The sequence below is a fragment of the Oncorhynchus nerka genome, linkage group LG27, assembly GCF_034236695.1.
Source record: "Oncorhynchus nerka isolate Pitt River linkage group LG27, Oner_Uvic_2.0, whole genome shotgun sequence".
Lineage (NCBI taxonomy): Eukaryota > Metazoa > Chordata > Actinopteri > Salmoniformes > Salmonidae > Oncorhynchus > Oncorhynchus nerka.
The window spans coordinates 101421284-101448957 of NC_088422.1; the positions used below are offsets into that span (position 1 = coordinate 101421284).

Consider the following 27674-nt stretch of genomic DNA (forward strand, 5'->3'; position numbering starts at 1 on the left):
GTTATTGGTCACATGGTTAGGGTTAGCAGATGTTATTGGTCACATGGTTAGGGTTAGCAGATGTTATTGGTCACATGGTTAGGGTTAGCAGATGTTATTGGTCACATGGTTAGGGTTAGCAGATGTTATTGGTCACATGGTTAGGGTTAGCAGATGTTATTGGTCACATGGTTAGGGTTAGCAGATGTTATTGGTCACATGGTTAGGGTTAGCAGATGTTATTGGTCACATGGTTAGCAGATGTTATTGGTCACATGGTTAGCAGATGTTATTGGTCACATGGTTAGCAGATGTTATTGGTCACATACACACGGTTAGCAGATGTTATTGGTCACATACACACGGTTAGCAGATGTTATTGGTCACACACATGGTTAGCAGATGTTATTGGTCACATGGTTAGCAGATGTTATTGGTCACATACACATGGTTAGCAGATGTTATTGGTCACATACACATGGTTAGCAGATGTTAATGCGAGTGTAGAGAAATGCTTGTGCTTCTAGTTCCCTAGAACGCAAAGCGAGGCGACCATCTCTGTTCGGCGCCATCATTCATCTCCACATCTCCACCTTCACAGCAGTCTGTTGGTCTACCAATCAGATCTCCTATCTGCTGCCTTGTCTGTGTCTAGTCAGTCTGTCGGTCAACCAATCAGATCTCCTATCTGCTGCCTTGTCTGTGTCTAGTCAGTCTGTCGGTCAACCAATCAGATCTCCTATCTGCTGCCTTGTCTGTGTCTAGTCAGTCTGTCGGTCAACCAATCAGATCTCCTATCTGCTGCCTTGTCTGTGTCTAGTCAGTCTGTCGGTCAACCAATCAGATCACCTATCTGCTGCCTTGTCTGTGTCTAGTCAGTCTGTCGGTCAACCAATCAGATCACCTATCTGCTGCCTTGTCTGTGTCTAGTCAGTCTGTCGGTCAACCAATCAGATCTCCTATCTGCTGCCTTGTCCACCACTGCCACAGCAGTCTGTCGGTCAACCAATCAGATCTCCTATCTGCTGCCTTGTCCACCACTGCCACAGCAGTCTGTCGGTCAACCAATCAGATCTCCTATCTGCTGCCTTGTCCACCACTGCCACAGCAGTCTGTCGGTCAACCAATCAGATCTCCTATCTGCTGCCTTGTCCACCACTGCCACAGCAGTCTGTCGGTCAACCAATCAAATCTCCTATCTGCTGCCTTGTCCACCACTGCCACAGCAGTCTGTCGGTCAACCAATCAGATCACCTATCTGCTGCCTTGTCTGTGTCTAGTCAGTCTGTCGGTCAACCAATCAGATCTCCTATCTGCTGCCTTGTCTGTGTCTAGTCAGTCTGTCGGTCAACCAATCAGATCCCCTATCTGCTGCCTTGTCCACCACTGCCACAGCAGTCTGTCGGTCAACCAATCAGATCTCCTATCTGCTGCCTTGTCCACCACTGCCACAGCAGTCTGTCGGTCAACAAAAAAATCTATATTTTGCACACTAAAAAAATAACAAAAATCGTGCGGAATAAACATAGCTTTTTTGTGAACACATTTTCAACAGAAAAATGGCTTGATGTTCCAATTTGAGAATATATTTCCTTGTTATTTTTATTTTACAGTTCATAAGGATTTAGCCTGTGTTGTAATCCGTGTGACAATAGTAAGGAAGGTCTCAACTGTCAACAAACAGCACGTTGTAATGTTTGTCTTATGACTCTGTTATGAAGGCGTTTTTTGCAACTTACCAAACAGATAAAATAGTCTCTCATTCGGGTTATAGTTATCAAATAGATGTCATAATGAGCCCTTAGTGCTATACAAACATTATATACAATAGAAATAAATGGTGTTGGTTTCAAACTAAATAATTAAATTAAAGTGAAAAATCTCATCTAAGTGAACCCCCGTCTGTGGACCGTTCTGGAGTCAGCTCTATGTGACCCCCCCCCATGTGTGGACCGTTCTGGAGTCAGCTCTAAGTGAACCCCCCCCCCTGTCTGTGGACCGTTCTGGAGTCAGCTCTAAGTGACCCCCCCCATCTGTGGACCGTTCTGGAGTCAGCCCCCCCCCATCTGTGGACCGTTCTGGAGTCAGCTCTATGACCCCCCCATCTGTGGACTGTTCAGGAGTCAGCTCTAAGTGAACCCCCCATCTGTGGACCGTTCTGGAGTCAGCTCTAAAACCCCACCCCCCATCTGTGGAATGTTCTGGAGTCAGCTCTATGAAACCCCCTCCCGTCTGTGGACTGTTCAGGAGTCAGCTCTAAGTGAACCCCCTCCCCCCCATCTGTGGACCGTTCTGGAGTCAGCTCTAAGTGAACCCCCCGCACTGTGGACCATTCTGGAGTCAGCTCTAAGTGACCCCCCATCTGTGGACCGTTCTGGAGTCAGCTCTAAGTGATCCCCCATCTGTGGACCATTCCAGCTCTAAGTGACCCCCCCCATCTGTGGACCATTCTGGAGTCAGCTCTAAGTGACCCCCCCCACTGTGGACCGTTCTGGAGTCAGCTCTAAACCCCCCATCTGTGGACCGTTCTGGAGTCAGCTCTAAGTGACCCCCGTTCTGGAGTCAGCTCTGTGGACTGTTCTGGAGTCAGCTCTAAGTGACCCCCCCCATCTGTGGACCGTTCTGGAGTCAGCTCTAAAGTGAACCCCCCCACTGTGGACCATTCTGGAGTCAGCTCTAAATTAACCCCCCCCATCTGTGGACCGTTCTGGAGTCAGCTCTAAGTGACCCCCCATCTGTGGACCGTTCTGGAGTCAGCTCTAAGTGACCCCCCTCCACTGTGGACCGTTCTGGAGTCAGCTCTAAGTGACCCCCCATCTGTGGACTGTTCTGGAGTCAGCCCTAAGTGACCCCCATCTGTGGACTGTTCTGGAGTCAGCTCTAAGTGAACCCCCCTCCCATCTGTGGACCGTTCTGGAGTCAGCTCTAAGTGAACCCCCCACTGTGGACCGTTCTGGAGTCAGCTCTAAGTGACCACCTACCCATCTGTGGACCGTTCTGGAGTCAGCTCTAAGTGACCACCCCCCCATCTGTGGACCGTTCTGGAGTCAGCTCTAAGTTCATTCTGTTATTTTCTTACTACCACGAAACTGTTCCGCGTGACCACGTGCTTTGATGATTTCCATTTGATGTAAATATGTAAGCTGTTCTCGCCTATCGCCTGACGTCGGGCCTCTATCGCAATGTCTATTTGTCAGATATTGTACCGAGAAGCACAAATCGGAGAGCCCAGTTTGTTTATACCCGCCCTCTCAGACACGTTGCCGTAGGAGAGGCTGCACGGGGTGTACGCTACTACATCACGACATTCACCGCATCCCTACAACGACCTGGGGGGGGAGCCCAGCCATGAGCGGAGTGTCCTGAAGTCACCGCTCATAGGAGACGAAGGGGAAGCCACTATAGTCACTTCTTCTTCTGGTAAGTAAGTACGCTATGAGACCGTTTCTGTCGTGGCAGATGTATGAGCGCACTGGCGCTGACATAAGCGACGAGGCTGGGACTGATCTGTAAGAAAGCGCACGTGTTATACAGCCCAGTACAACAGTTTGTATGATAACGTAGTAGTGTTATGTTTGATCCATTTGCTTTGGGCCATAACAAGCTTTCATTGTACAATAGTTTCTCACGTATCGTATTGGAGAGGTTCTGGAACAAATGTACGAGGTAAGAATGTTATTTCGGGTGACGCGATCAGGGTTGTGGTCAGAGGAATTGATACATAGTATCGGGTTGGGTGGCTACAATTGTTTCATTCATGCTGGTTACATTGTAGCAATGAGCTTTTTGTAGCAATGACTATTTTATCTTGGCAAGTTAGATCAAACCGGGTTGTCTTTGTCTATTAATGTGTAATAGACTATACCGCTTATTAAGTCTAAATCATTTAAACTGCTCTAAATACAAATGACAAATAGAATTGGAATGTAATTAAGAGGTTTAAGTTGTGTGTGTCTTGTCCGTGTCCGGTGCTTAACGTACATGTGAATTGGGAAGTTAAAAAAACAAGCTCCTGTGTGTCGGCCGTGTTCGGCTTCTCTTTATTACGTAATGTTAGACAGTGATCCTGTTCGGATACACTTCGTAGATACACTTTGTACAGACAGGCCACGCTGTATGTAAAGACTATATCCCATTGTTTCAATGTATTGAGTTGAGATCGATGGATCAGTACTAGCAGTAGCCCAGGCATTGTTTTATCTTGATATTCAAGCATAACTCCCATTGTTTATTAAATTGTAACATTGCAGCGTATGGGACAAGTCGATACGTATCTGTGTTACACAGTGAAGGCATTTCACCTTAGCCATGTGTATAATCATTTAAAATGAAAAGGACTCAACTTCCGGTGAGGCCTCAACACATTATACACTAGCATTTACAAAAATAATTACGCCTTCATAACAATTTTATAACACGTGCTTTTTTATAGAGATGAATTTGTTCAAAATGCTCCGGCTAGTATACTGTTATCAGGCACCAGTATAATTCCCATAGGCTTTGTCTGAAAACCATTCTAACCACAGTGGTGTAATATATGTATCAGTCTGTTAGAGTTGGTTCCTCCAAGGACATGGATCCTGAATGTATCTGGCTCTGAAATGTAGGTTTTAGGAGAAATGTAGGAACAAATTCTAGAAGGACATGCGTGTGTTTTTGTTATCGCAGAGAGAGAGAGAGACAGAGAGAGAGAACAGCAAACATATTACCTAATAACCTGCTCTAATTATATAATAAAATGCCCTGTGTAATGATTTGGAAAGCTTGTGTCCCATAAAGTCATATAACTAGCCTAGTTTGTGTACTGGGTACCTAACCTAACCTTTAATTGAATGGCATAACGCGTGTTAAATACGTGGAAGCTGGTGGTTTCCTATATGATTCACAGGACCGGTTTCCCGAGAGCCAGAGGAAACCTAAGTCTTGGACTAAAATGCACTTTCAATTGAGATTCATCATTGACAATTAGGGATTAAGATTTTTTCCGAAAATCTACCAAGTTTCTATACAGGGAATAATTTATATTTATCCCGAGAGACCCGGGAAATACCGCAAAAATAAATAAAATCGGAAGTGCTTAAAACCAAGATGTGGTCACTATGCCAGGTGTTTCTCCCAAAATGAGATTGTTGCTGCGCCACATTGCCAGTTTGACTGCGCCACTATGTAAAGATTTCACAGCAAGTGAAACTGGTATTTAACTGGTATTTACAAGTTCCTTAATAAATTCCCCGAACGTTAACAAGTTCCTTAATAAATTCCCCGAACGTTAACAAGTTCCTTAATAAATTCCCCGAACGTTAACAGGTTCATTAATACATTCCCCGAACGTTAACAAGTTCATTAATAAATTCCCCGAACGTTAACAAGTTCATTAATAAATTCCCCGAACGTTAACAAGTTCATTAATAAATTCCCCGAACGTTAACAAGTTCATTAATAAATTCCCCGAACGTTAACAAGTTCATTAATAAATTCCCCGAACGTTAACAAGTTCAATAATAAATTCCCCGAACGTTAACAAGTTCCTTAATAAATTCGAGTCATTTCAGCAGTAGGCCTTAAGGCTGTCGCAGAGCGCACCCCGGGTTTGCTATACCGTTATCGAATCATACAAACCTTCTAATGGCAATCAAACATAAGTCAAATGACCAAAGTTGCTAAACTTGCTAGATAACCTCTAAGGAGTTACAGAATAGCTCCTATTTGGCGAAACGGAGTTGATGGTTAAACAGAGGCCTACAGGATGAGGTGAAAAGAGAGAAAACAATAATATCAACGCATCTTAACGGGGCCCAACTATGTAACAAACAATTCATACATCCACATCTACCAGACAGCTACTCTCATACTGTTTGTTGATCACATATTCTATACCCGAAGCTGTCATATGGGCACCAAGCAAATGCGTACAGCGCAGAGACGTGGGTTAAATGTTATAGGGCTATTTTGACCTGCTTAAAGCGAGACGTGGGTTAAATGTTATAGGGCTATTTTGACCTGCTTAAAGCGAGACGTGGGTTAAATGTTATAGGGCTATTTTGACCTGCTTAAAGCGAGACGTGGGTTAAATGTTATAGGGCTATTTTGACCTGCTTAAAGCGAGACGTGGGTTAAATGTTATAGGGCTATTTTGACCTGCTTAAAGCGAGACGTGGGTTAAATGTTATAGGGCTATTTTGACATGCTTAAAGACGAAATGTTATAGGGCTATTTTGACCTGCTTAAAGCGAGACGTGGGTTAAATGTTATAGGGCTATTTTGACATGCTTAAAGCGAGACGGGGTTAAATGTTATAGGGCTATTTTGACCTGCTTAAGCGAGACGTGCTTTGATAATGCAACCTGTAGATAACAGAATAAAGTTAGGAATTAACATGCGAGACAGGAGTCGGGATTTTGGGTTTCAGTGTGTTGGGAAGATAGGAAAATAGCCTCGGCTCTATATACGGCTACTACGAGTCAATAGATCAATAATACTCTTGATTTAGGCTACATTAGTGCATGCTGAATGTTTCTGATCAGTGATCGATGAGCAAACGAATACATGAGCTACCACTTCCACTTGACCAGTCAGAGATCTATTACCCAAATATACAGGCAGAGATTCAATGAAACAAAATCACATCGATTGATTATCAGACACATCACAGGCTTTTTGATCGTGAGTTGGAACAGGTTGAAGTGCAAAATCCCCTGGTATAAACATGTCAGTAAAATGTTCAGATCAGCTAATAAAGGAACACACTGGACTAAAGATGATCATTAGCACTCACCTCAATTTAGATCAAATGTCACCTGCCTAAGTATTACCGAATACCAAAAGGAGATACAATGAAAACCTAAATCTGACATTGATTGATTTATCTAGACAGACCCCCCCACCCCACAAATGGTTCACACCCCTCTTGTTGGCGGAGACAATTTAGCAGGTACTGTACATTGTGCTGCAGGTGCATGATAATGTAATGTACATTGTGTTGCAGGTGTGTGATAATATTGTACTGTATATTGTGTTGCAGGTGCATGATAATGTACTGTATATTGTGTTGCAGGTGTGTGATAATATTGTACTGTATATTGTGTTGCAGGTGTGTGATAATATTGTACTGTATATTGTGTTGCAGGTGTGTGATAATATTGTACTGTATATTGTGTTGCAGGTGTGTGATATATTGTACTGTATATTGTGTTGCAGGTGTGTGATAATGTACTGTATATTGTGTTGCAGGTGTGTGATAATGAACTGTATATTGTGTTGCAGGTGTGTGATAATGAACTGTATATTGTGTTGCAGGTGTGTGATAATGTACTGTATATTGTGTTGCAGGTGTGTGATAATGTACTGTATATTGTGTTGCAGGTGTGTGATAATGGACTGTATATTGTGTTGCAGGTGTGTGATAATGGACTGTATATTGTGTTGCAGGGGTGTGACGCTCTCTAGTGGATGAGAGCCCGTCGCCCTGCTCTCTAGTGGATGAGAGCCCGTAGCCCTGCTCTCTAGTGGATGAGAGCCCGTAGCCCTGCTATCCGTTGGAGGATGTGTGATGCTCTCTAGTGGATGAGAGCCCGTAGCCCTGCTCTCTAGTGGATGAGAACCCGTAGCCCTGCTGTCTGTTGGAGGTGTGTGATGCTCTCTAGTGGATGAGAGCCCGTAGCCCTGCTCTCTAGTGGATGAGAGCCCGTAGCCCTGCTATCCGTTGGAGGATGTGTGATGCTCTCTAGTGGATGAGAGCCCGTAGCCCTGCTCTCTAGTGGATGAGAGCCCGTCGCCCTGCTATCCGTTGCAGGATGTGTGATGCTCTCTAGTGGATGAGAGCCCATAACCCCGTTGGAGGTGTGTAATGCTCTAGTGGATGAGAGCCCGTAACCCCGTTGGAGGTGTGTAATGCTCTAGTGGATGAGAGCCCGTAACCCTGTTGGAGGTGTGTAATGCTCTCTAGTGGATGAGAGCCCGTAGCCCTGCTGTCTGTTGGAGGTGTGTGATGCTCTCTAGTGGATGAGAGCCCGTAGCCCTGCTATCAGTTGGAGGATGTCTGCGTCGGACTCTGATTACTCAATAGACTACCTGGCCAGTGACAGTGAGGATAATGACAACGACAGCGGCGTGGGACTGAGCCCCGACGGACACACAGTCAGGACGGCACCTTCATCCTCCTTACCTCCACCCTCATCATCGTCATCATTAAGGGACTCTCCCAGTAACACTGACTGTGGTTCTTCTAAGGACGGGATCTCGAGGCTAAACAGGAATTCCAACCACGAGGACCCCCATAGGCTGAGCAGTGACACAGGAGATTTTGGCGACTCTGGCCTCAGTAGGGACGGGGACAGTGATAATTCCAACGATGCTGACCCTCGACTGAGCAGGGACAGAGATTGTAGTTGTGGTGGCACCCCTCCTCCAGCCACCTACTGGGGGGGCCGCTGCCCCAGTGAGACCCAGGGATGTAGTCCTACTGTGTACGGTCAGCAGCAGCAGAGACTGTCGTGGAGCCCGACGGCCTCCTCTCAAGCCTGGGATAGAAACAGCAGACAGAGTGGCACTGGGAAGCCTGGGCAGGGCAGGAAGAGGGCACACAGCCATGGACGGCATCCTGGAGACCAAGGCTGTAGGAACAGAGACACAACGGAACCTGGGGAGCCTGAGAAGGATCAGCTGTTTGCCCAGAAGGTAAAGGGTCACCACATACAGTAGATACTATAAATTCTATATGTCATTCTAGAGGGTTGCTCGGCTTATAACACCCGTTATAAGACATGGGTCACACAGCCCGAATGCCACCCAATTCCCTGGACAGTGCACTACCACCCTATCAGTCCTGGTCAAAAGTAGTGCACTAGTAAGGGTGTAGTGCACTAGTACACTACTATGGGCGCTCAAAACAAAACAAAGAGCACTATGAATGGAATAGGGTGATAATGTGTAGCTTTAAGTAGAATTTATGGCAATAAAATGAGTCATTTATAGAAGAAGGAATGGCTAAATAATACTAGTTGTTTTAATCAGAAGATATGGCTAAATAATGCTAGTTGTTTTAATCAGAAGATATGGCTATAATACTAGTTGTTTTAATCAGAAGATATGGCTATAATGCTAGTTGTTTTAATCAGAAGATATGGCTAAATAATGCTAGTTGTTTTAATCAGAAGATATGGCTATAATACTAGTTGTTTTAATCAGAAGATATGGCTATAATACTAGTTGTTTTAATCAGAAGATATGGCTATAATGCTAGTTGTTTTAATCAGAAGATATGGCTATAATGCTAGTTGTTTTAATCAGAAGATATGGCTACAATACTAATTGTTTTAATCAGAAGATATGGCTATAATGGTAGTTGTTTTAATCAGAAGATATGGCTAAATAATACTAGTTGTTTTAATCAGAATATATGGCTATAATACTAGTTGTTTTAATCAGAAGATATGGCTATAATGCTAGTTGTTTTAATCAGAAGATATGGCTAAATAATACTAGTTGTTTTAATCAGAAGATATGGCTATAATACTAGTTGTTTTAATCAGAAGATATGGCTATAATACTAGTTGTTTTAATCAGAAGATATGGCTATAATGCTAGTTGTTGTAATCAGAAGATATGGCTATAATACTAGTTGTTTTAATCAGAAGATATGGCTATAATGCTAGTTGTTTTAATCAGAAGATATCGCTATAATGCTAGTTGTTTTAATCAGAAGATATGGCTATAATGCTAGTTGTTTTAATCAGAAGATATGGCTATAATGCTAGTTGTTTTAATCAGAAGATATGGCTATAATACTAGTTGTTTTAATCAGAGGATATGGCTATAATACTAGTTGTTTTAATCAGAAGATATGGCTATAATACTAGTTGTTTTAATCAGAAGATATGGCTATAATGCTAGTTGTTTTAATCAGAAGATATGACTATAATGCTAGTTGTTTTAATCAGAAGATATGGCTAAATAATACTAGTTGTTTTAATCAGAAGATATGGCTATAATGCTAGTTGTTTTAATCAGAAGATATGGCTATAATACTAGTTGTTTTAATCAGAAGATATGGCTATAATGCTAGTTGTTTTAATCAGAAGATATGGCTATAATTAAGGTTTGGCTCTAATGCTAGTTGCTAACCCCCAGTATTCATGTTATATAGCTAGAGAATACTAGTTGCTAATGCCCACCCCCAGTATTCATGTTATATAGCTAGATAATACTAGTTGCTAATGCTAATCCCCAGTATTCATGTTATATAGCTAGAGAATACTAGTTGCTAATGCTAATCCCCCAGTATTCATGTTATATAGCTAGAGAATACTAGTTGCTAACCCCCCAGTATTCATGTTATATAGCTAGAGAATACTAGTTGCTAATGCTAACCCCCCAGTATTCATGTTATATAGCTAGAGAATACTAGTTGCTAACCCCCCAGTATTCATGTTATATAGCTAGAGAATACTAGTTGCTAACCCCCCAGTATTCATGTTATATAGCTAGAGAATACTTGTTGCTAACCCCCCAGTATTCATGTTATATAGCTAGAGAATACTAGTTGCTAACCCCCCAGTATTCATGTTATATAGCTAGAGAATACTAGTTGCTAACCCCCCAGTATTCATGTTATATAGCTAGAGAATACTAGTTGCTAATGCTAACCCCCCAGTATTCATGTTATATAGCTAGAGAATACTAGTTGCTAACCCCCCAGTATTCATGTTATATAGCTAGAGAATACTAGTTGCTAATGCTAACCCCCCCAGTATTCATGTTATATAGCTAGAGAATACTAGTTGCTAATGCTAACCTCCCAGTATTCATGTTATATAGCTAGAGAATACTAGTTGCTAATGCTAATCCCCCAGTATTCATGTTATATAGCTAGAGAATACTAGTTGCTAATCCCCCAGTATTCATGTTATATAGCTAGAGAATACTAGTTGCTAATGCTAACCCCCCAGTATTCATGTTATATAGCTAGAGAATACTAGTTGCTAATGCTAATCCCCCAGTATTCATGTTATATAGCTAGAGAATACTAGTTGCTAACCCCCCAGTATTCATGTTATATAGCTAGAGAATACTAGTTGCTAACCCCCCAGTATTCATGTTATATAGCTAGAGAATACTAGTTGCTAACCCCCAGTATTCATGTTATATAGCTAGAGAATACTAGTTGCTAACCCCCCAGTATTCATGTTATATAGCTAGAGAATACTAGTTGCTAATGCTAACCCCCCAGTATTCATGTTATATAGCTAAAGAATACTAGTTGCTAACCCCCCAGTATTCATGTTATATAGCTAGAGTTGCTAATACTAGTATGCTAAATACTAGTTGCTAACCCCCAGTATTCATGTTATATAGCTAGAGAATACTAGTTGCTAACCCCCCAGTATTCATGTTATATAGCTAGAGAATACTAGTTGCTAACCCCCCCAGTATTCATGTTATATAGCTAGAGAATACTAGTTGCTAATCCCCAGTATTCATGTTATATAGCTAGAGAATACTAGTTGCTAATCCCCAGTATTCATGTTATATAGCTAGAGAATACTAGTTGCTAATCCCCAGTATTCATGTTATATAGCTAGAGAATACTAGTTGCTAACCCCCAGTATTCATGTTATATAGCTACGGAATACTAGTTGCTAATGCTAACCCCCCAGTATTCATGTTATATAGCTAGAGAATACTAGTTGCTAACCCCCCAGTATTCATGTTATATAGCTAGAGAATACTAGTTGCTAATGCTAACCCCCCAGTATTCATGTTATATAGCTAGAGAATACTAGTTGCTAACCCCCCAGTATTCATGTTATATAGCTAGAGAATACTAGTTGCTAATGCTAACCCCCCAGTATTCATGTTATATAGCTAAAGAATACTAGTTGCTAACCCCCCAGTATTCATGTTATATAGCTAGAGAATACTAGTTGCTAATGCTAACCCCCCAGTATTCATGTTATATAGCTAGAGAATACTAGTTGCTAATGCTAACCCCCCAGTATTCATGTTATATAGCTAGAGAATACTAGTTGCTAACCCCCCAGTATTCATGTTATATAGCTAGAGAATACTAGTTGCTAACCCCCCAGTATTCATGTTATATAGCTAGAGAATACTAGTTGCTAATGCTAACCCCCCAGTATTCATGTTATATAGCTAAAGAATACTAGTTGCTAACCCCCCAGTATTCATGTTATATAGCTAGAGAATACTAGTTGCTAATGCTAACCCCCAGTATTCATGTTATATAGCTAGAGAATACTAGTTGCTAGTTACCTCCCAGTATTCATGTTATATAGCTAGAGAATACTAGTTGCTAACCCCCCAGTATTCATGTTATATAGCTAGAGAATACTAGTTGCTAACCCCCCAGTATTCATGTTATATAGCTAGAGAATACTAGTTGCTAACCCCCCCAGTATTCATGTTATATAGCTAGAGAATACTAGTTGCTAATCCCCAGTATTCATGTTATATAGCTAGAGAATACTAGTTGCTAATCCCCAGTATTCATGTTATATAGCTAGAGAATACTAGTTGCTAATCCCCAGTATTCATGTTATATAGCTAGAGAATACTAGTTGCTAATGCTAACCCCCCAGTATTCATGTTATATAGCTACGGAATACTAGTTGCTAATGCTAACCCCCCAGTATTCATGTTATATAGCTAAAGAATACTAGTTGCTAACCCCCCAGTATTCATGTTATATAGCTAGAGAATACTAGTTGCTAATGCTAACCCCCCAGTATTCATGTTATATAGCTAGAGAATACTAGTTGCTAACCCCCCAGTATTCATGTTATATAGCTAGAGAATACTAGTTGCTAATGCTAACCCCCCAGTATTCATGTTATATAGCTAAAGAATACTAGTTGCTAACCCCCCAGTATTCATGTTATATAGCTAGAGAATACTAGTTGCTAATGCTAACCCCCAGTATTCATGTTATATAGCTAGAGAATACTAGTTGCTAATGCTAACCCCCCAGTATTCATGTTATATAGCTAGAGAATACTAGTTGCTAACCCCCAGTATTCATGTTATATAGCTAGAGAATACTAGTTGCTAACCCCCCAGTATTCATGTTATATAGCTAGAGAATACTAGTTGCTAACCCCCCAGTATTCATGTTATATAGCTAGAGAATACTAGTTGCTAATCCCCAGTATTCATGTTATATAGCTAGAGAATACTAGTTGCTAACCCCCCAGTATTCATGTTTTATAGCTAGATAATACTAGTTGCTAATGCTAACCCCCAGTATTCATGTTATATAGCTAGAGAATACTAGTTGCTAATGCTAACCCCCAGTATTCATGTTATATAGCTAGAGAATACTAGTTGCTAATCCCCAGTATTCATGTTATATAGCTAGAGAATACTAGTTGCTAACCCCCCAGTATTCATGTTATATAGCTAGAGAATACTAGTTGCTAATGCTAACCCCCCATTATTCATTTTATATAGCTAGAGAATACTAGTTGCTAATGCTAACCCCCCAGTATTCATGTTATATAGCTAGAGAATACTAGTTGCTAACCCCCAGTATTCATGTTATATAGCTAGAGAATACTAGTTGCTAACCCCCCAGTATTCATGTTATATAGCTAGAGAATACTAGTTGCTAACCCCCCAGTATTCATGTTATATAGCTAGAGAATACTAGTTGCTAACCCCCCAGTATTCATGTTATATAGCTAGAGAATACTATTCATGTTGCTAGATACTAACCCCCCAGTATTCATGTTATATAGCTAGAGAATACTAGTTGCTAACCCCCAGTATTCATGTTATATAGCTAGATAATACTAGTTGCTAATGCTAACCCCCAGTATTCATGTTATATATACTAGTTGCTAATGCTAACCCCCCAGTATTCATGTTATATAGCTAGAGCATACTAAATGTATTCATGTTATATGCTAACCCCCCCCAGTATTCATGTTATATAGCTAGAGAATACTAGTTGCTAACCCCCCAGTATTCATGTTATATAGCTAGAGAATACTAGTTGCTAACCCCCCAGTATTCATGTTATATAGCTAGATAATACTAGTTGCTAACCCCCCAGTATTCATGTTATATAGCTAGATAATACTAGTTGCTAATGCTAACCCCCCAGTATTCATGTTATATAGCTAGAGAATACTAGTTGCTAACCCCCCAGTATTCATGTTATATAGCTAGATAATACTAGTTGCTAATGCTAACCCCCCAGTATTCATGCTATATAGCAAGAGCATACTAGTTGCTAATGCTAACCCCCAGTATTCATGTTATATAGCTACGGAATACTAGTTGCTAATGCTAACCCCCCAGTATTCATGTTATATAGCTAGAGCATACTAGTTGCTAATGCTAACCCCCCAGTATTCATGTTATATAGCTAGAGCATACTAGTTGCTAATGCTAACCCCCAGTATTCATGTTATATAGCTAGAGCATACTAGTTGCTAATGCTAACCCCCCAGTATTCATGTTATATAGCTACGGAATACTAGTTGCTAATGCTAACCCATCACTGTTTATGTTGTTGTTTAATTCCATTACCTTATTTTCTGAATAACTGTCATAACTAAATATTGTGTTGTTCCTGGAAGCTGTTGCCGTAGTGATAACCAAAAGATCCCTGTGTTGTCCTCAGTGTATGGAGCTCCAGCGTTACCTCCATCCCCTGTCTTCCATCCTGAGAGGCCTGCGCTCTGGGAGGTACTCAGAACGTGAGTGAGTTGTCTAATCTCTCCAAGAACTCATTTAACCCCGCACACAGAGAGCTTTTCTGAATGGTATGTGTGTGTGTGTGTGTGTGTGTGTGTGTGTGTGTGTGTGTGTGTGTGTGTGTGCGTGCGTGAGAGTGTGTGTGTGCGTGCGTGCGTGAGAGTGTGTATGTGTGTGTGTGTGTGTGTGCGTGCGTGAGAGTGTGTGTGTGTGTGTGTGTGCGTGCGTGAGAGTGTGTGTGTGTGCGTGCGTGAGAGTGTGTGTGTGTGTGTGCGCGCGTGTGTGTGTGTGTGCGTGTGTGTGTTTGTGAGTGTGTGTGCGTGAGTGTGTGTGGTGCGTCACTACAGATCACTACTATAGATAGGCGTAGGCTTATCAGTCATGCTGACTAGGCTGCTGCCGCAGATCAACTGAACGGAAAACATCTTGGTGTCATGCCCTCGTGTGTTATTCATACGTTGTTTCTTTCACTATAAGGAAAGCTTTGACTATGTACAGACTCAGTGAGCATAGCATTGCTATTGAGAAAGGCCGCCGTAGGCAGACATGGCTCTCAAGAGAAGACAGGCTATGTGCTCACTGCCCACAAAATGAGGTGGAAACTGAGCTGCACTTCCTAACCTCCTGCCCAATGTATGACCATATTAGAGAGACATATTTCCCTCAGATTACACAGATCCACAAAGAATTTGAAAACAAACCCAATTTTGATAAACTCCCATATCTACTGGGTGAAATTCCACAGTGTGACATCACAGCAGCAAGATGTGTGACCTGTTGCCGCGAGAAAAGGGCAACCAGTGAAGAACAAACACCATTGTAAATACAACCCATATTTATGTTTATTTATTTTCCCTTTTGTACTTTAACTATTTGCACCTCATTACAACACTGTATAAAGACATAATATGACATTTGTAATGTCTTCATTCTTTTGAAACTCTTGTATGTATAATGTTTACTGTTCATTTTTATGCCAATAAAGCCCCTTGAATTGAGTAGAGAGAGAGAGATAGAGAAGTAGAGAGAGAGAGAGAGAGAGAGAGAGAGAGAGAGAGAGAGAGAGAGAGGTAGAGAGAGAGAGAGAGAGAGTTAGAGAGAGAGAGAGAGGTAGAGAGAGAGAGAGAGAGAGAGGTAGAGAGAGAGAGAGAGAGAGGTAGAGAGGTAGAGAGGTAGAGAGTTAGAGAGAGAGAGAGATACAAGGCTTGATCAAACACAGGAAGACTGTTACCACCCACTATTACCCAGATATGCTGTACCCAGTGGCTTCAGAGTACCTGTTGTAGTGCTGTGTGGACCAGGTTAGGTAGATATTGTAGAGTCTGTTGTAGTGCTGTGTGGACCAGGTTAGGTAGATATTGTAGAGCCTGTTGTAGTGCTGTGTGGACCAGGTTAGGTAGATATTGTAGAGTCTGTTGTAGTGCTGTGTGGACCAGGTTAGGTAGATATTGTAGAGTCTGTTGTAGTGCTGTGTGGACCAGGTTAGGTAGATATTGTAGAGCCTGTTGTAGTGCTGTGTGGACCAGGTTAGGTAGATACAGAGTACCTGTTGTAGTGCTGTGTGGACCAGGTTAGGTAGATATTGTAGAGTCTGTTGTAGTGCTGTGTGGACCAGGTTAGGTAGATATTGTAGAGCCTGTTGTAGTGCTGTGTGGACCAGGTTAGGTAGATACAGAGTACCTGTTGTAGTGCTGTGTGGACCAGGTTAGGTAGATATTGTAGAGTCTGTTGTAGTGCTGTGTGGGCCAGGTTAGGTAGATACAGAGTGCCTGTTGTAGTGCTGTGTGGACCAGGTTAGGTAGATACAGAGTACCTGTTGTAGTGCTGTGTGGACCAGGTTAGGTAGATACAGAGTACCTGTTGTAGTGCTGTGTGGACCAGGTTAGGTAGATATTGTAGAGCCTGTTGTAGTGCTGTGTGGACCAGGTTAGGTAGATACAGAGTACCTGTTGTAGTGCTGTGTGGGCCAGGATAGGTAGATATTGTAGAGTCTATTGTAGTGCTGTGTGGACCAGGTTAGGTAGATATTGTAGAGCCTGTTGTAGTGCTGTGTGGACCAGGTTAGGTAGATACAGAGTACCTGTTGTAGTGCTGTGTGGACCAGGTTAGGTAGATATTGTAGAGTCTATTGTAGTGCTGTGTGGACCAGGTTAGGTAGATATTGTAGAGTCTGTTGTAGTGCTGTGTGGACCAGGTTAGGTAGATACAGAGTACCTGTTGTAGTGCTGTGTGGACCAGGTTAGGTAGATATTGTAGAGCCTGTTGTAGTGCTGTGTGGACCAGGTTAGGTAGATGCTGTGTGTTGTGTGCTGTGTGGGCCAGGTAGATATTGTAGAGTCTAGAGTGCTGTGTGGACCAGGTTAGGTAGATATTGTAGAGCCTGTTGTAGTGCTGTGTGGACCAGGTTAGGTAGATACAGAGTACCTGTTGTAGTGCTGTGTGGACCAGGTTAGGTAGATATTGTAGAGTCTGTTGTAGTGCTGTGTGGACCAGGTTAGGTAGATATTGTAGAGCCTGTTGTAGTGCTGTGTGGACCAGGTTAGGTAGATACAGAGTACCTGTTGTAGTGCTGTGTGGACCAGGTTAGGTAGATAATGTAGAGCCTGTTGTAGTGCTGTGTGGACCAGGTTAGATAGATATTGTAGAGCCTGTTGTAGTGCTGTGTGGACCAGGTTAGGTAGATACAGAGTACCTGTTGTAGTGCTGTGTGGACCAGGTTAGGTAGATATTGTAGAGCCTGTTGTAGTGCTGTGTGGACCAGGTTAGGTAGATACAGAGTACCTGTTGTAGTGCTGTGTGGACCAGGTTAGGTAGATACAGAGTGTTGTACTGTGTGGACTGTTGTAGTGCTGTGTGGACCAGGTTAGGTAGATATTGTAGAGCCTGTTGTAGTGCTGTGTGGACCAGGTTAGGTAGATATTGAGTACCTGTTGTAGTGCTGTGTGGACCAGGTTAGGTAGATATTGTAGTACCTGTTGTAGTGCTGTGTGGACCAGGTTAGGTAGATATTGTAGAGTACCTGTTGTAGTGCTGTGTGGACCAGGTTAGGTAGATACAGAGTACCTGTTGTAGTGCTGTGTGGACCAGGTTAGGTAGATATTGTAGAGCCTGTTGTAGTGCTGTGTGGACCAGGTTAGGTAGATACAGAGTACCTGTTGTAGTGCTGTGTGGACCAGGTTAGGTAGATACAGAGTACCTGTTGTAGTGCTGTGTGGACCAGGTTAGGTAGATATTGTAGAGCCTGTTGTAGTGCTGTGTGGGCCAGGTTAGGTAGCTACAGAGTACCTGTTGTAGTGCTGTGTGGACCAGGTTAGGTAGATATTGTAGTACCTGTTGTAGTGCTGTGTGGACCAGGTTAGGTAGATATTGTAGAGCCTGTTGTAGTGCTGTGTGGACCAGGTTAGGTAGATACAGAGTACCTGTTGTAGTGCTGTGTGGACCAGGTTAGGTAGATATTGTAGAGCCTGTTGTAGTGCTGTGTGGACCAGGTTAGGTAGATATTGTAGAGCCTGTTGTAGTGCTGTGTGGGCCAGGTTAGGTAGATATTGTAGAGCCTGTTGTAGTGCTGTGTGGACCAGGTTAGGTAGATACAGAGTACCTGTTGTAGTGCTGTGTGGACCAGGTTAGGTAGATACAGAGTACCTGTTGTAGTGCTGTGTGGACCAGGTTAGGTAGATAATGTAGAGCTACAGAGTGCCAGGGATTTAGTGGATCAGATGAGGAGGCGGAGTCAGAGTGCCAGGGATTTAGTGGATCAGATGAGGAGGCGGAGTCAGAGTGCCAGGGATTTAGTGGATCAGATGAGGAGGCGGAGTCAGAGTGCCAGGGATTTAGTGGATCAGATGAGGAGGCGGAGTCAGAGTGCCAGGGATTTAGTGGATCAGATGAGGAGGCGGAGTCAGAGTGCCAGGGGTTTAGTGGATCAGATGAGGAGGCGGAGTCAGAGTGCCAGGGATTTAGTGGATCAGATGAGGAGGCGGAGTCAGAGTGCCAGGGGTTTAGTGGATCAGATGAGGAGGCGGAGTCAGAGTTCCAGGGGTTTAGTGGATCAGATGAGGAGGCGGAGTCAGAGTGCCAGGGATTTAGTGGATCAGATGAGGAGGCGGAGTCAGAGTGCCAGGGATTTAGTGGATCAGATGAGGAGGCGGAGTCAGTGTGCCAGGGGTTTAGTGGATCAGATGAGGAGGCGGAGTCAGAGTGCCAGGGGTTTAGAGGATCAGATGAGGAGGCGGAGTCAGAGTGACACCAGGGTTTCTCAACCTCTTTTTTGAACCAAGGAATGACATTTTAAATAGGTCGCTTAGCAAATCAGCAAGTCTATAAGAACGGAGTTGGAACAGACTCACTGTCTGTCTCATTTCCTTACAGCTTTACTTCTAAATAGGTAACTGACAAAACCAGCAGTTCTTTCAAACTCATATTCTCTCTCTTGTGGCCTTGCTCATGATAACTTTTCCCTGTCTGTCCGTCTGTCCGTCTGTCTTCCAGGTCTTAGCCGTTTCCAGGAGAGCGTTGCTATGGACCGGATCCAGAGAATAATGGGAGTCCTCCAGAACCCAAACATGAGGTAAATATCCCCTCTCCTCCTCTCTCCTCCCCTCTCCTCCTCTCTCCTCCCCTCTCCTCCTCTTTCCTCCTCTCTCCTCCCCTCTCCGTCTCTCTCCTCCCCTCTCCGTCTCTCTCCTCCTCTCTCCTCCTCTCTCTGTCTCTGTCCCCAACTCTCACCACACCACATGGAACAACAACTAGAGCCCGGAGTTTACAGCCAGACTCCATTAGTTCTGTCCTACTGTCTGTTCTCCTCTCCTCTCCCTGCAGTAGTTCCTGTCTGTTCTCCTCTCCCTACAGTAGTTCCTGTCTGTTCTCCTCTCTCTCCCTACAGTAGTTCCTGTCTGTTCTCCTCTCCCTCCCTACAGTAGTTCCTGTCTGTTCTCCTCTCCCTCCCTACAGTAGTTCCTGTCACAGTGTCCAGGGAAATGTAGATACCCAGACTAAAAGGCCAAAGAGAGAGCGAGGCAGAGGCAGAAGAACAGTGGTCAGGGTGATCTAGATACCCAGACTAAAAGACCAAAGAGAGAGCGAAGCAGAAGAACAGTGGTCAGGGTGATCTAGATACCCAGACTAAAAGACCAAAGAGAGAGCGAAGCAGAAGAACAGTGGTCAGGGTGATCTAGATACCCAGACTAAAAGACCAAAGAGAGAGCGAAGCAGAAGAACAGTGGTCAGGGTGATCTAGATACCCAGACTAAAAGACCAAAGAGAGAGAGAGGCAGAAGAACAGTGGTCAGGGTGATCTAGATACCCAGACTAAAAGGCCAAAGAAAGAGCGAGGCAGAAGAACAGTGGTCAGGGTGATCTAGATACCCTGACTAAAAGGCCAAAGAGAGAGCGAGGCAGAAGAACAGTGGTCAGGGTGATCTAGATACCCAGACTAAAAGACCAAAGAGAGAGCGAGGCAGAAGAACAGTGGTCAGGGTGATCTAGATACCCAGACTAAAAGGCCAAAGAGAGAGCGAGGCAGAAGAACAGTGGTCAGGGTGATCTAGATACCCAGACTAAAAGACCAAAGAGAGAGCGAGCAGAAGAACAGTGGTCAGGGTGATCTAGATACCCAGACTAAAAGACCAAAGAGAGAGCGAAGCAGAAGAACAGTGGTCAGGGTGATCTAGATACCCAGACTAAAAGACCAAAGAGAGAGAGAGGCAGAAGAACAGTGGTCAGGGTGATCTAGATACCCAGACTAAAAGGCCAAAGAAAGAGCGAGGCAGAAGAACAGTGGTCAGGGTGATCTAGATACCCTGACTAAAAGGCCAAAGAGAGAGCGAGGCAGAAGAACAGTGGTCAGGGTGATCTAGATACCCAGACTAAAAGGCCAAAGAGAGAGCGAAGCAGAAGAACAGTGGTCAGGGTGATCTAGATACCCAGACTAAAAGACCAAAGAGAGAGCGAAGCAGAAGAACAGTGGTCAGGGTGATCTAGATACCCAGACTAAAAGGCCAAAGAGAGAGCGAGGCAGAAGAACAGTGGTCAGGGTGATCTAGATACCCAGACTAAAAGACCAAAGAGAGAGCGAGGCAGAAGAACAGTGGTCAGGGTGATCTAGATACCCAGACTAAAAGGCCAAAGAGAGAGCGAGGCAGAAGAACAGTGGTCAGGGTGATCTAGATACCCAGACTAAAAGACCAAAGAGAGAGCGAGGCAGAACCAGAAGAACAGTGGTCAGGGTGATCTAGATACCCAGACTAAAAGGCCAAAGAGAGAGCGAGGCAGAACCAGAAGAGCAGTGGTCATGGTGATCTAGATACCCAGACTAAAAGGCCAAAGAGAGAGTGAAGCAGAAGAACAGTGGTCAGGGTGATCTAGATACCCAGACTAAAAGGCCAAAGAGAGAGCGAGGCAGAAGAACAGTGGTCAGGGTGATCTAGATACCCAGACTAAAAGGCCAAAGAGAGAGCGAGGCAGAACCAGAAGAACAGTGGTCAGGGTGATCTAGATACCCAGACTAAAAGGCCAAAGAGAGAGTGAAGCAGAAGAACAGTGGTCAGGGTGATCTAGATACCCAGACTAAAAGACCAAAGAGAGAGCGAGGCAGAAGAACAGTGGTCAGGGTGATCTAGATACCCAGACTAAAAGGCCAAAGAGAGAGCGAGGCAGAAGAACAGTGGTCAGGGTGATCTAGATACCCAGACTAAAAGACCAAAGAGAGAGCGAGGCAGAAGAACAGTGGTCAGGGTGATCTAGATACCCAGACTAAAAGGCCAAAGAGAGAGCGAGGCAGAAGAACAGTGGTCAGGGTGATCTAGATACCCAGACTAAAAGACCAAAGAGAGAGCGAGGCAGAACCAGAAGAACAGTGGTCAGGGTGATCTAGATACCCAGACTAAAAGGCCAAAGAGAGAGCGAGGCAGAACCAGAAGAACAGTGGTCAGGGTGATCTAGATACCCAGACTAAAAGGCCAAAGAGAGAGCGAGGCAGAAGAACAGTGGTCAGGGTGATCTAGATACCCAGACTAAAAGGCCAAAGAGAGAGCGAGGCAGAAGAACAGTGGTCAGGGTGATCTAGATACCCAGAGGGACCAGCTACAGACATGTCTCGGTTTTAGTCAGCTGGCTGGTACCTGTGGTGGAGTCACTATAAACACACATGAGGCTAACGGGACTTTAACCCACTGTTATGTGGGTAGGGGTGTAATCTGTATGATAACGGGACCTTAACCCACTATTATGTGGGCAGGGGTGTAATCTGTATGATAACGGGACTTTAACCCACTGTTATGTGGGTAGGGGTGTAATCTGTATGATAACGGGACCTTAACCCACTATTATGTGGGCAGGGGTGTAATCTGTATGATAACGGGACCTTAACCCACTATTATGTGGGTAGGGGTGTAATCTGTATGATAACGGGACTTTAACCCACTATTATGTGGGTAGGGGTGTAATCTGTATGTGTGTGAGGAGGAATCAGACCACATGTAGAGCAGCTCACAGCAGGTGACCTCTCATTATGGAACCCAGAATAATCTGAACCCACTACAGAGAGGAGGAGAGGAGAGGAGGAGGAAATGGGAGGCAGAGGAGAGGAGGAGGAGAGGAGAGGAGGAGGAAATGGGAGGCAGAGGAGAGGAGAGGAGGAGGAAACGGGAGGCAGAGGAGAGGAGGGGGGAAGGGGAGAGGAGGAGGAGGAGGGAAGGGGAGGCAGAGGAGAGGAGAGGAGGAGGAAACGGGAGGCAGAGGAGAGGAGGAGGAGGGGGAAGGCAGATGAGAGGAGGAGGAGGAGGAGGAGAGGAGAGGAGGAGGAAACGGGAGGCAGAGGAGAGGAGGAGGAGGGGGAAGGGGAGGCAGAGGAGAGGAGAGGAGGAGGAAACGGGAGGCAGAGGAGAGGAGAGGAGGAGGAAACGGGAGGCAGAGGAGAGGAGGAGGAGGGGGAAGGGGAGGCAGATGAGAGGAGGAGGAGGAGGAGGAAGAGGAGAGGAGGAAAGGGGAGGCAGAGGAGTGGAGGAGGAGGGAAGTGGAGGCAGATGAGAGGAGGAGGAGGGGGGAAGGGGAGGCAGATGAGAGGAGGAGGAGGAAGAGGAGAGGAGGAAAGGGGAGGCAGAGGAGAGGAGGAGGAGGGAAGTGGAGGCAGATGAGGAGGAGAAGAGGAGAAGGATGAATAGGCAAGACGAAAGAGATAGAGAGGGGGGAGGAGGTGTTGGTGAAACAGTGTTAAATCCCACTGGCTACTTAAAGCAGCAGAGCACACACACACACACACACACACACACACACACACACACACACACACACACACACACACACACACACACACACACACACACACACACACACACTGAGCGAGGCCACTACGGGGCGATAGATAGGCAGTCGAATGGCCTCGGGGCTTACTTACTATTTATAGCGGTGAATGGAAGGAACAGGGGCCCTCCCTCCCTCCCTCCCCCCTCCCTCCCTCCCTCCCTCCCTCCCTTCCCTCCCTCCCTCCCTCGCACGCTGCCACGTGTGGACAGGATCATGCAGCGTGTGTGACTGACTGTACAGCAGCATAGCTGCTCAGACACTCAAGCAGGCAGCAAGCAGGCAGCAAGCAGGCAACAAGCAGGCAGCAAGAAGGCAACAAGCAGGTAGCAAGCAGGCAACAAGCAGGCAGCAAGCAGGCAACAAGCAGGCAGCAAGCAACAAGCAGGCAGCACACAGCATCACGTCACATTTCTCCTGTAGAGGTAAACATGCCCAGGTCAGAGGCAGAATGTACAGATGAGATCAGTGGAGGTTTGGAACGGACACAGACATGACAACATGCTGAACCTGTTTATTCACTGACATATATGTCATCACCAACTCTCGCTCCGTTTGCCTCCCAAATGGCACCCTGGACAAAAGTAGTGCCCAATATAGGGAATAGGCCTCTGGCCTATAGTAGTGTACTAGAACCTATTATGCGTTCTGTGTTCTAAACCCTGTTCTGTTATCTGTTCTGTGTTCTAAACTCTGTTCTATTATCTGTTCTGTGTTCTAAACCCTGTTCTGTTATCTGTTCTGTGTTCTAAACCCTGTTCTATTATGTGTTCTGTGTTCTAAACCCTGTTCTGTTATCTGTTCTGTGTTCTAAACTCTGTTCTATTATCTGTTCTGTGTTCTAAACCCTGTTCTGTTATCTGTTCTGTGTTCTAAACCCTGTTCTGTTATCTGTTCTGTGTTCTAAACCCTGTTCTGCTATCTGTTCTGTGTTCTAAACCCTGGTCTATTATGTGTTCTGTGTTCTAAACCCTGTTCTGTTATCTGTTCTGTGTTCTAAACCCTGTTCTATTATGTGTTCTGTGTTCTAAACCCTATTCTGTTATGTGTTCTGTGTTCTAAACCCTGTTCTAGTATGTGTGCTGTGTTCTAAACCCTGTTCTATTATGTGTTCTGTGTTCTAAACTCAGTTATTTTCTCTGTTCTGTGTTCTATAGTATTTTCTGTGTTCTAAATCTTGGTATGTTCTGTGTTCTGTTTGTAGTGAGCGCTACATCAGTGTGATCCTGAAGATAGAAGCGATGCTCCATAGCTGGTTTCCTCAAGTCAGAGCCCGTCCAGGCCCAGACCCAGGCCCAGACCCAGGCCCAGACCAGCACACTGACAGCCAGGAAGAGCACCACACTCCAGCTAAGAGACACACTCTAGCTAAGGTAAAGGTCTTTAACAGTGAGGTTTGATGAAAGACTGTTCCAATATTGACACCAGCATACCACTTAGAATGGTAGAATGCATGTCCAAAACCCTGCTACATCGTAGATGAGATACTGGTTCTGTTCCAACACTACCATTCCATTTAGAATGCATGTCCAGAACACTGCTACATCGTAGATGAGATACTGGTTCTGTTCCAACACTACCATTCCATTTAGAATGTCCAGAACACTGCTACATCGTAGATGAGATACTGGTTCTGTTCCAACACTACCATTCCATTTAGAATGCATGTCCAGAACACTGCTACATCGTAGATGAGATACTGGTTCTGTTCCAACACTACCATTCCATTTAGAATGCATGTCCAGAACACTGCTACATCGTAGATGAGATACTGGTTCTGTTCCAACACTACCATTCCATTTAGAATGCATGTCCAGAACACTGCTACATTGTATGTGGTAGCTATGCTAGTAGGAAGATAGGAGAGCAGCCACTTTCAGTGCAGTTTGGAATGCAACCCTACAGGTAGGAGTTGAGGGAGGGAGGGGGAGGGAGGGAGGGAGGGAGGGAGGGAGGGAGGGAGCCCATCATATCCATTATCCTGAGAATAGCAGGAAGAGGACAGAGCAGGTTTTACAATCTATCTCTTCAGGAGAGGAATTATAGAGGTGTTATTTTACATAAGACAATGGACTGAGAACAACAGAGGAATGTCTTAGAGGACAGGTAGAGGTCTGGAAGAGGAGGAGAGAAGGGAGGAGGAGTAGAGGGAGGAGGAGAAAAGGGAGGAGGAGTAGAGGGAGGAGGAGAAAAGGGAGGAGGAGTGAAGGGAGGAGGAGAGCAGGGAGGAGAGGGGAAGGGAGGAGAGAAGGGAGGAGAAGAGAAGGGAGGAGGAGTAGAGGGAGGAGGGAGGAGGAGAGGGGAAGGGAGGAGAGAAGGGAGGAGAAGAGAAGGGAGGAGGAGTAGAGGAGGAGGAGGAGAGCAGGGAGGAGAGGGGAAGGGAGGAGAGGAGGGAGGAGGAGAGGGGAAGGGAGGAGAAGAGAAGGGAGGAGGAGTAGAGGGAGGAGGAGAGGAGGAGGTTAAGAAGTAGGAGAGGAGGAAAAACAAGGTTCCAGACCGACTGTGTTCTGTTCTCTCCCCCTCGGAAGATGTTAGACAATTGAAGTTATGATGTCATCACCAGATAACACTCTGGAGTCTAGAATCCCATTAGAAAGCAGGAGGCCGAGTTCTACTCAGTCAGGATGGCATAATGTCTCTTAAGGAAGAAGGATATTCTACTATTCTTTGTAGTCAGTTCTTCATGGTGAACAAAGGGATTACAAACCGAACCTATTCCGTTCTGACTCTCCACAGCAGTACCAGGCCCCAGCCCAGCCACCACCTCCAGCCTCTCCTCCCGTCGTCTCCCCCTCAGAGGGTGACCACCACCCAGCCCTGCGAGCCTCCGATGGACCCCTACCCGGCTCCTTCCCCTACTCCTCTGCCACTCATCTCAAACGTCTCCACACCGCCCCCATCTGCTCCTCCAACACAGAGACAGAGACAGCCCAGCAAGAGCCACCGGGCCTGGTCAGACCCTCCACCGCCTGCTCCCTGGGATCCAACCGTCCAGCCGACGACCAGGAACAGACCCAAGACGACGCGGTCTCCTCCAGCACTGACCCCCAGGGGAGCACTGTGGACCCCCACCTCCAGACCCACCCTTACAGAGTCAGACCCCGAGCCCACCGACGAGGGCCTCCGTCGGGGAAGATCAGCTCGCCCTGCCTGGAGAGGCTGCTCCAGTCCAAGGAGAGCATCATCTCACCCAGAAACATGGGAGGTCAGAGTCCGGGAGGTGGTGGGGAGAGCATCATCTCACCCAGAAACATGGGAGGTCAGAGTCCGGGAGGTGGTGGGGAGAGCATCATCTCACCCAGAAACATGGGAGGTCAGAGTCCGGGAGGTGGTGGGGAGAGCATCATCTCACCCAGAAACATGGGAGGTCAGAGTCCGGGAGGTGGTGGGGAGAGCATCATCTCACCCAGAAACATGGGAGGTCAGAGTCCGGGAGGTGGTGGGGAGAGCATCATCTCACCCAGAAACATGGGAGGTCAGAGTCCGGGAGGTGGTGGGGAGAGCAGCCGTTCGTAACAGCTACTCAGACATGGTCCATGGAGGAGATAAGGACTGATCTGGGCACAGAGTTGACCCGGGAGAGACAGAGCTGTATCTTTCCACAACAGGCTCTCCAATACAGCAGGGGGCAAAGGTCGGTGTCTGAGCAGGACGCTGTCTCTTTAAGAGCTGTGTGTCATGTGATCCATCATGTGATCCATCATGTGATCCAACTACGGTTTGTTTATCTGCAGTAAGACACTGAGACGACATATTATAGACCTGCAGTAAGACACAGAGACATGGAGGAGATGAGACATATTATAGACCTGCAGTAAGACACAGAGACATGGAGGAGAGGAGACATATTATAGACCTGCAGTAAGACACAGAGACATGGAGGAGACATATTATAGACCTGCAGTAAGACACTGAGACATGGAGGAGACATATTATAGACCTGCAGTAAGACACAGAGACATGGAGGAGACATATTATAGACCTGCAGTAAGACACTGAGACATGGAGGAGACATATTATAGACCTGCAGTAAGACACTGAGACATGGAGGAGACATATTATAGACCTGTAGTAAGACACTGAGACATGGAGGAGACATATTATAGACCTGCAGTAAGACACAGAGACATGGAGGAGAGGAGACATATTATAGACCTGCAGTAAGACACAGAGACATGGAGGAGACATATTATAGACCTGCAGTAAGACACAGAGACATGGAGGAGACATATTATAGACCTGCAGTAAGACACAGAGACATGGAGGAGACATATTATAGACCTGCAGTAAGACACAGAGACATGGAGGAGACATATTATAGACCTGCAGTAAGACACAGAGACATGGAGGAGACATATTATAGACCTGCAGTAAGACACAGAGACATGGAGGAGACATATTATAGACCTGCAATAAGACACAGAGACATGGAGGAGAGGAGACATATTATAGACCTGCAGTAAGACACAGAGACATGGAGGAGACATATTATAGACCTGCAGTAAGACACAGAGACATATTATAGACCTGCAGTAAGACACAGAGACATGGAGGAGACATATTATAGACCTGCAGTAAGACACAGAGACATGGAGGAGACATATTATAGACCTGCAGTAAGACACAGACATGGAGGAGAGGAGACATATTATAGACCTGCAGTAAGACACAGAGACATGGAG

The 27674-nt window shown here is 45.1% G+C and overlaps 1 protein-coding gene across 2 annotated transcripts; it reads left to right on the forward strand.

Moving 5' to 3' along the window:
* Window positions 1-3265: 3265 nt before the first annotated feature.
* Window positions 3266-27254, forward strand: LOC135565439 (uncharacterized). 2 transcript variants are annotated; one of them, XM_065012484.1, is made up of 6 exons: window positions 3266-3399; window positions 7408-8655; window positions 14621-14696; window positions 19183-19261; window positions 24197-24365; window positions 25729-27254. In XM_065012484.1, exons 2-6 carry the CDS (start codon window positions 7981-7983, stop codon window positions 26506-26508), a joined length of 1779 nt encoding a protein of 592 aa, XP_064868556.1. In that variant the 5' UTR covers window positions 3266-3399; window positions 7408-7980; the 3' UTR covers window positions 26509-27254. The 2 variants fall into 2 exon arrangements, with proteins under 2 accessions (XP_064868556.1, XP_064868557.1); XM_065012485.1 differs by lacking the exon at window positions 3266-3399 and adding an exon at window positions 3410-3645.
* Window positions 27255-27674: the final 420 nt, after the last annotated feature.

What these genes read in the sequence shown, in the direction of transcription:
- LOC135565439 (XM_065012484.1), top strand. Translation starts at nt 7,981, where the DNA reads ATGAGAGCCCGTAGCCCTGCTATCAGTTGGAGGATGTCTGCGTCGGAC. An exon ending in ATCAGCTGTTTGCCCAGAAG is followed by an intron (nt 8,656 to 14,620) that starts GTAAAGGGTCAC and finishes TGTTGTCCTCAG; the next exon opens with TGTATGGAGCTCCAGCGTTA. An exon ending in CTCTGGGAGGTACTCAGAAC is followed by an intron (nt 14,697 to 19,182) that starts GTGAGTGAGTTG and finishes TCTGTCTTCCAG; the next exon opens with GTCTTAGCCGTTTCCAGGAG.